General features: G+C 42.0%; 1 protein-coding gene across 3 annotated transcripts in view; it reads left to right on the top strand.

Moving 5' to 3' along the window:
- Nucleotides 1–1,053: 1,053 nt before the first annotated feature.
- ZFC3H1 (zinc finger C3H1-type containing) overlaps nucleotides 1,054–9,271 on the top strand; it is a 42,571-nt gene continuing 34,353 nt past the window's right edge. For all 3 annotated transcript variants that reach the window (XR_014269302.1, XM_082485086.1, XM_082485085.1), the window contains exons 1-2: nucleotides 1,054–1,717; nucleotides 6,142–6,561. Coding sequence is in view for 2 of the 3 variants with exons in the window: in XM_082485086.1 (XP_082341212.1) it covers nucleotides 1,111–1,717; nucleotides 6,142–6,561 (1,027 nt within the window). In the remaining variant the exon portion in view is untranslated. The remainder of the gene's footprint in view (nucleotides 1,718–6,141; nucleotides 6,562–9,271) is intronic.

Below are 9,271 nucleotides of genomic sequence, written 5' to 3'. Positions count from 1 at the left end.
CATGCCAAGTCTGCAACGACATTTGGCATGCACGATCATCGCAAAGAAACTCTCAGGGACTGTGCTAGGAGTTTTAAACGTCAAGTTTTCTGAGTTTTCCAGGAGACGCCAATTTGACTTAGAAAGGCTGAAAGGCTTTATTTAAAATAAGGGTTCTTCTACCCAAGAAAGCCATCACTGCTTGCCTGACAACACCCTGGTAGGAGGCCGAGTCCCTGAACAATGAGGTAGCACCAGAACACTCAAAATGAAGTGAAAATAAAACAAATTATTTCAGGAGTGTATGTAATAGCTTTATCCTCTCCAATGCTTACTTTTCACTCCTGTCACAAAAGCCATTGGGGTCAATCTGAATTTTAAAGCTATTACAGGTCGGGAAGGCTTTGCCACAACCTCCCTCTTAAAAATTTTAAGCCAGTTTAGCCACTGAGAGGCAGCTGGCAGGTTAACGATGCCTACCAGGGTGCTGGACGCTGCCAGGACACCCGCTGCTTTTCCTTCTTTAGAAGCCTGTGGACCTTTTGGGGGGCGGCAGGACACAGGCGCCACCGATGGAGAAAGGGTCTGCGGCTCAGGGGAATGAGCACCTACATGAGTGCCCAAAAGGACCTGTGCCCCAGAAGCGCCGCGGTTGGCGCTGCCCCAGACAGTGCTAAGGGAAGCTGCCATTGACACTGTTGTGGTAGAGAGCAGCGCAGCCCCCCGCCACTCTGCCGCTCAGCACCGCCTCACTACGCTGCTTCTCCACGCAGCTCGCCTCCCTTCAACAAGATGGCGGCCTTTCCACTCGCCTCCTTTATCAACATGGCGGGGTCGAACCCCGATTGGAGCCCGCCCCCCGCCACCGTCCCGCTATAGGCTGAGCCACCGGCTTTCCCCGCCCCCCTCACCTTACATGGCCTCACCCTCGCTGCGAACTACATTACCCGGGATGCTCCGCGCCCCACCTCCCGGGCAGCGAGGACGGGGCGTGGTCTCGCGAGAGTCCGCGCGGGGCGGGGCGGAGCGGAGCGAAGCAGGGCGGGGCGAGGCGGGGCGCGGGGCCGCCCTGCGCAGGAAACGAAACCGCCCGAGCGGCACTGCCTGGCCGAGACCGTTGGCCTGTGCCCCATGGCGGCCGCGGAGGCGGCGGTGGCCGCGCCCGCGGAGGCGGCTTTGGATCCTAGCGGGCTCTCCCCGAAGGAAGAAGGGGAGCTGGAGGACGGCGAAATCAGCGACGATGACAACAACAGCTTCAGGCCCTATGGCGGCGGTGGCGGTGGCTCCGAGCCCGGCGGCGGCGGCCTCGTCAGTAGTAGGCCCTACTCGAGGCGCAGGCCGCCTCCCGGCCTCCGCGGGGACGTCTCCCTCTCCTCCTCTGGTCGGCGCTTCCCCCGCTCGCGGCACCAGCCCCCGCCGGAGATGGGGCACCTGCACGGCCACGGCGGGTATCGGCCCAAGGACTCGTTCCGCTCCCATCCGCCGCCCATGCCGGCGCCGCGGATGCCGTCGGGCTCGCACTCCGAGACGGGCCCCCGGCTCTCCTTCTGGGAGCGCAGCCACAATGCGCTGGACCGATTCCGCTTCCGAGGCCGACCCTACAGGGGCGGATGGCGCTGGGGTAGGAGCCGAGGCGGCGGCGATCGGGGAGGCAACCCTCCGGGGAGGCCGCCCGGAGGGGGAGGCGGTGCCGGATTCAGTAGCAGCCAGGGCTGGAGGGAGCCCTCGCCTCGAAAATGTATCCTTGAGACGGAGCGGAGGCGGGGAGGCCGGGCTGCGGGGGTGGGCCTGGGTGTGTCAGTGCTGCGTTACGTGGCCGAAAGCCCTGGGAAGGGACGCTTTTCCCTCCCGTAGGGCTAACGGAGAGGGAAGCTCCCTTTCCCGTCCCAGGGCTTGGCCGGAACAGTGGGCTCTGCTTGTCAAGGAGAGGCTGCTGGCAAGCCGGATTACTGCCGTGACCTGGCTTGCAAGCCGGCCGATCGGTCCCGTGTAGGAAAAAAGAAAAAACGTAGCTTGAAACAAAGCCTTAGTCGCTTGGATCCCAGGTGGCTGATTTTCTAGCCCGAAGTGCGAGTATTGTGAAGCGGGGTCAGTCTTTGGTGCGGCAGTTTTAATGTATATAATTAAAGTGTCACGGTTGTAAAGCTAAAACCCTTAAGCTTGTTAATTTCCCTTATTGGGCAATGAAGGATCCACTGTTTTTTCACTTTTGCTTCCAGTCTTTCAGAGGCTGTTCCACATAGCTAAAGCTGACTTTAAACCTAAGTTGAACTGGGACTGTATGCACAGAATGTGGTTTTTAGGGGAGTTGGGTAACACAGGAAAGCTTTATTTCTCTATGAAGCTATACCCAGCATTCCTCATAAGGATGTTCTCCACTGATTGATCTTAGAGTTGGTTAGGTGACCTTTTAATAGAGTTCTAATATTTCTTCCTTTTAGGAGTAGAAACTGCAGAAGTGATGGAAAAAGCTCCTCTCATTTTCCAGGTTTGCTGTTGGAAAACAAACAAACAAACAAAAAAAACCCCAAACAACTGATGCCCAGCATAACTTAGGTGCAGCCTGGTACTGAAACTTGATGTAACTGCATTGTTGCCTAACTGAAAATGTAGACAAGTGCAAAAAAAAACTCTGAGCAAGAGAACTAATGGTTAAAACCTATTCTTCAGGATCTTAGTGTTTTATTGTCCTCTGTACCAATAGTCAAAGGATGTGTGTTTTTTGCATGACTCTGCTGGTTGATCCCGGGAACAGGAATTTTTCTACTTGTGCCAGGACTTAAGGCTTTGAAAGCTACTCATTGGATCCTTGTGTTAGATACAAGATTATTTATCCGTGTCATTAGTTATTTTTTTATTAATTGCGGATGGAATATGTGAACTGGTGATAAAGAGATGCTTTTATTTAATGTCATCTGGTAAAGGTACAGCATTACTGAAGTCTTCAAAGAACTCTTCTTTCAAGGATCTTATACTGAGATGCAGTGAGTGAAGATGTGATTTGTCCAAGGTTACACAGTAGGACAGTTCTAGTGCTGAAAATAAATTTTTAAGTCTTTTAATTTGCAGTGTTGCTCTGAGTACCAGAAAATGGTTATTTTCTGTGTAATGAGTAATTTGCAGGGCAAAACTGTGTTGATCATCCCAAACAGACCTTGCAGTGCTTCTTATTACTGATGCAGGCTCCTTCTCTCTTTTAATTAAAAGAACGTTCAGAAACCGATAATTCTATTTTCAAACTGTGTGAGCCAACATAGTCAGGACGTGGGAACAACCACAAAACCATGGATTAAGTGCAAAGAGTAAATTTATTTTCATTAACCTTGCTAACTGGGGGATCTCTGAAGCAGCACCCGGGCAGGGGCACACAAGTGGGAATGCAGGCACTGTGAAGCTTGATCCTTGCTAGAGAATTTTTGAACCTGCTGCTTTTGCCTATATAGCAGGGATTCACACAGGTGTAGTTACCACTGTGCTTTGATCTTTCCCGCAGTAGGACAGGAATCCCAAGCATGTTTAGTAGGGTGCCTTTAAGTCTGTCACAGGCCTGTGTTATCTAAACACAGATGTTTTACTTGTCAAGCGTACAAGACTCAGCAATGATTAGTGTGATATATGTGTTTTTTTACACTTCAGCTGCAGGTCACATCACTGTTTATAATCCTCCTTGCCACCCTTCCCTTATTTTTCCCACAAAACCAAAAGCAGAAAATGAGGAAGTCAGCTCCCCCCCCCCGGGGTATTTAAGATGCACTCCTCTGTTTAAACATGATAGGGAAGGTTCTAATACTGTTTGCATTTTAATAAGTGATGTTCAGTTGTTTGTGAATCTTAGTTACAGTGAGAGAAAATCATGGTCCTTCTTTAAGTTCTTTACTGTATTTTTCATGTCTGTGCCACTTAAAGGAGTCTATATGACAGTACTCCTAAATATTAAGGTACCTCTGTGTTGCTAATATTAATATCATGGGCCTAGGGGTGTAGTTCATGGGCCTGTGACTTCAGAAGAGACTTTCAAATCAACTGGTACAAGGAGGCTTGTGGCCTGGAGTGGTATTTGGAATTCCCCCAGCAAAGTGAAATGTTTTAAGTCTCTGCTGAGAAAGATATGTCTTTATTTTCTTTTTTTCTTTGTCCTTAGAATTAGTACTTTGCACAGTGCTTTGTAGAAGTGTATGTGTAAATGGAGTAAATGACATGGTGGAGCACTTCAAGAATTCTTGTTACTTTTCTTTGGGTATTAGCCTTTAATAGGCTTTTTTCTTTTTAATTCTTAGCAATTGTAACATGAAGCTGTTGGATAGTCATTGTGCAGAAATTCTTGCATAGACAATTGTGGAATTTTGAGTCTGAAATATGGGACCAAAATGTGACTTTCTGTTTCCATTGAATTCTGAACTCTTCACAGTGTACGTTTTTCTTCATTTCTAACCCCACAGTTTATTTAATTGGTCTCTTTTTTTTTTTTGGCTGTAGGGTGATCGCGTTGATTGAAGAGTAGCTGTGTTTTAATGAATATGTGCCTGTCTGCCTTTCATAGCATGCCTTGTAGTCTTACATTCTGTGTGTGGAACAACATACAAAAAAACCCTTATACATATGTGAGACAGAATTTCTGATTAATGCCATTGTGGGAGCTCTACCAATTGCGTTATCCTGAGCACAGAAAACATCTCGAAGCTTTATCTTGTTACCCAAATGTAGATGACTCCAGAAGCTATTGAAGTATTTCAATACCAAATAATAGTTAGACCTATTTTTATAAATGATGTTAAATCACTTAATTAGCTTCAGATGTTCCTGTGACTCACAGAATCACTAATACAGTTGTCTTTTTGGAAGTAGAAATGTGTTGGAAGTGAATTTGGCACATATGCTTACTACATAATTTGGTGTTATACTGCACACAGCTCTTAATATTTTCAGCATATTTATAGATTGTTTGATTGTCTTCCGGATTTTATGTAGTTTACTAGTTTCTGCTCTTTGTGCTGAAGCTTAAGAAAGCATTGTATAGCAAAACATTTTTTGATATTACAGAAGTAGTTTTTATAGGATACATACCAAGATTCTTCATATTTATGTTAGAAGTTAACATATCGAAACATCCAAGTTGCTGCATGATGCGAGCAGAAGATAAATAGACTTGGGATTCAGTATGTCTGCATTCAGAAGACACCTATTTTAGCTTTCAGTTTTACTCTGTTTATTGTTTTAGGAGATGACGCTGATGAAAAAGCATTTCACATAACTGGGTGTGAGTCAGCTGTTATCACAGCGGGGTTGATACTGAAAGTCAAATGAGTCAAACCTGACTTGATATCCTAAAAGATTTACCCCTGAGCATGATTATTTTACAGGATAGTTTAGCTTTTCAAGTCTCAGGTTAAAGTAATTTGAGAAAGTGAACCTCTAATAGTGAGAACTTTTATTCTGGATACAGTTGCCTAATAATATTTCCATTGCCTGCCTTGGACAACATGTTGTCAGGAAAATGTATCCCTTGGGCATGCATAGACAACTTTTTCTGAGTAATTAGTAATTCCCAATCCTCTCTTAGCGTTTTTTGAGTGTTTTGATTGCAAGTCTTTAGCCATATTTTTTTTTTTATTATTATTATTCCCTTCAGTTGTTTATTCAGTGCCTTACCTTGTTTGTTGAGCTACGATTACTGCAGTGTGTAATTGTGTTGTGGCTAGACTTAGCTTTTTATGAAAGAGTAAAATGAGTGAGAATGAATTTAACTTGTCTTTTTCAGAATGTCAGTCGGGGAGTCAATACTTGAGTTACGAACTCTGGAAATCTGATTTACCCTTTGTGATAGGGAACCTTCTCAGCGTTAGAGCTGTTATTCTGGGAGGATGGTGTGAGCAAGAGACAAGACATCTCAGCAATTTGAAATTCTTGTCATGAGTAGGATATTTTAAGTTGTTGGTTTGAGAAAATGTTTATTTAAGCTGTCAATGTATAATAATGGCTACATCTTTTGCATGCTGCTTGTATTTATAAGGGATATTTTTCAAGCTAGCCTTAAGGTAAAATGAAGGTATGTGAAAGCGATCTTAAGTTCCATGTGTCACAATTTAGTTTTCCGTGGTAATATTGCCACCGTTTTAAGGTTATCCATGTTCTTGTTTTAGTTTTCCTTGACCAGTAATTCAGCCAAAACTTTTGGAAGGTCCCCATCTAGAAAGCAGAACTACTCTTCTAAAAGTGAAAACTCTGTGGAAGAAAGTTTTGAGGATCTGCTCTTGAAGTATAAGCAGATACAATTAGAGCTTGAATACATTAATAAAGATGAAAGACTGGCTTTGAGCAACAGGGAAGAAAGTGAACAACAAGATGATGATAAAACGGTGGACACTGAGGACCAAATAACTGTAGAAAATAACAGTATTACAACAGATGCTATAAAAGAAGTATCTCCTGAGGAGAAAAATCCGGTTATAGCCTTTCAGGCATTTGAACTGAAACCTCTCAGACAAAAACTGCCTACTCCAGCTGAGAGGAGCAGATTAAAAAAAGGCAAAGAAGGAACGAAACAATCATCACAAAAATCTGATGTCACAGAATCTGGCCAAGGTAAATACTTGTAAAGTTGTTTTAGCTTGTAAAGTTCTCTTATCTATGCCATTAGATGTTGGGGAAATCTTTAATTAAAATTAGTATTTTAATTAATGTTAAACATTTTAAGTTATAGATTTAATGTACTTAATTCCTGGTTTATGTAATTCCTTGAAATACACAAATGTGCTTGGAAGCATGTTTTTTTGACTTATTTCTTTTTTTAAATGTGTTTGCTTAGACTAACTGATAGTTTGGCAAAAAGCATGAGGAAAAGACTTCAAGGTTTTAATTGCTGTTCACAGCAGAAATCATTGGCTATCACTTAAAGTTTTCCTTCTGGTGTTGCCTTGTTCTTTTTTGCAGAAGCAAAATGTAGTTATTTTTTTAGCTGAAAAGATGACATTTGGAGACATCTTTTTCTGCATTTCAGCTTTGTTACATGTCGTCTTCAGTGTAACAAGCCTGTATGAGATCACAAGAATTAATTGGGTCATAATGGGTATTCATGAATAGTGAAGAAATCATGGACCAGAAATAGAAAGGGTTTGTACGAGAAATGTAGCCGAAGGGTAGAATGTCTTGCCTAGGTACTTCTGGACTGCAGGCCAAAGAGGGTAATTGCTCAGATGCATAAACCAGTTAGTGAGAAACAAGTTACTGTGTCCAGCTGACCTATAGTGAAAGTCCTTAAGCTTACTTTTAAGTCTGTAGCAAAATAAGGCTTAAACTTCTTATTCTGAGGCTTCATTTAGTTCTAATAAGTGTTTGCTGTGATTGACAAATCAGCTAACATAAGATGACAAGTGATAATTGCAGGCACTCCCTCAATGTGTGTAAACTATCAATTTGAGTGGGAAGAGACAAAGTAGTAAATAAATGGAGTAAGAGCACAGGTGAGTAATTAGTAGGAAAATTTAGAAGACAGCCTGTAAAGAAACTGAAAGAGAAAACTGATAATTAATAGTCAAACCACCTCATTCTAGGTATTTTTTCCTCTCCTTGTGTCTTTCATGTTAATATAAAAAAAAAAGGGGGGGGGAAGGGTTCGGGTATTATTTAAGATGTAATTTAGTTTTTAATGGGAGACATGAGGAAAAACAGCAGATCTTCAGAAGAAGAACCCAGTAGTCTGCAGGAAGTGTACACAGCAAGGCAGCAGTAAAAGAGCTGTTTAAAAAGCAAAACATTCTCAAAAAATATCCAATTTCAAAACTGAGAAGCACTGAATTTCAAAATACAGTTCATATGGTAGTGAAAATAGATGCTATAGCATGCACATTAAAAGCATCTTAATTTTTGCACACCACTCAATGTATGACGCAAAAGTGATCTGAAAGCACACAGATTATGTATGAGAGTGACTGTTTGTGACAATGTAATACAGGCTTCTGAAGTAGCAAACCCCCAACTGATGTCAGTTATTGCAGATTCACGTGTATCAAGTGAATGTATATGACTTGATTATGTATATATTAGAAAATTAGCTACATTTGTTTTTCCAATTATATTTCTTTCTAAGGGGTGTACTGGATGTTCTCCAGACCTGTTCAAGGTGAAGAATTTCTCTTAAAACTGAGAGAAGTTTGTGTCTCCAGAATTAATTCTCTGCTTTGACAGAGCCTTTACAGTATTCCCTGCTTTCCTTCCCTTTTTATCCGTTAGTCTGTTCTGCCTGTGTTGTCCCCTTCTGGTTTGAAAGAGCATTTTAGTTGTGTAGTATGTTTCTGTATGCATCACAAACTACTATACCATCTGTGTCTCCCTGCTTCCATCCGGTGGGTTGAATGGTGAGGATCTTTGCTTAGTGTACTAACACTTTGGAATTTTCTTTTAGAATACATATGGTTATTAGATACTATTTTTCTTTCTCTTGTATGTGTGTTTTTAAACAATGCATGCATATGCAAGTAGGAAGACCATAATTTGCTACATACCACTTATATTTAGGTATAAGGTCTTGATATATTTTAAATGATGCCTTTTTGAATGTGGCTTTTCATAAAATGCTAGGAAGTATAAAAGCTGTACAGAGTGCAAACTTATTTTCTACCAATTTGAATTGTGGGAAGGAATCTCTCTTTGAAGAAAGGTGAATATAGGAAAAGATCTCCAAGCTTCTCTAAATGTTTATTTCCTTCCTCTGATGCGTATAACCATATATATAGTTATACATAAATATAATTTTGCTATCAATTATATTAAAAGCTATTAGCTATAGTGATTAAATTATATAAAACAGCACTATGTATGCTCTGTATAAAATATGTTAATGTATATATATACACTATGTAATAACCAAGTGGATGTATGGCTTTTGGGCAGTCAGATTAATATGTGAACATCTTAATGTTTATCAGGAAAGCATTACTATTTATTATTCATTTCCATAGAGTAGCTCTTTTCTATTTTCCTTTGGCATGAAGTGGAGCAAGTGTATTCTTACTGCAGCTTTTGGGCTTTATATTTAATTCTGCAAAAGACTGACCAGTTACTCAAAATAGCTGTTAGTGGAATTTGAGATGCTTAGGACAGCAGCTGATACGAGATGGTAGCATAAAACAGATGGCAAGAAGTCATCTTTTCCCCTTGTTTCCAAATCTGTTTTTCTCTGCTTCTCGGGGAAGGACGTGTCAACCTTAAGACGGAGAATTACTAAAAAATGAAAAATCTTGCCTTAGGCTTATGGCAACGTGATGATGTGGATTTCGTCAGACATGCCAAGTTT

Source organism: Vanellus vanellus (assembly GCF_965231255.1).
Source record: "Vanellus vanellus genome assembly, chromosome: 1".
In the NCBI taxonomy this organism is placed as follows: Eukaryota; Metazoa; Chordata; class Aves; order Charadriiformes; family Charadriidae; genus Vanellus; species Vanellus vanellus.
The sequence above is the reverse complement of the archived record's forward strand: the minus strand, read 5'-3'. Positions and strand labels throughout refer to the sequence as shown.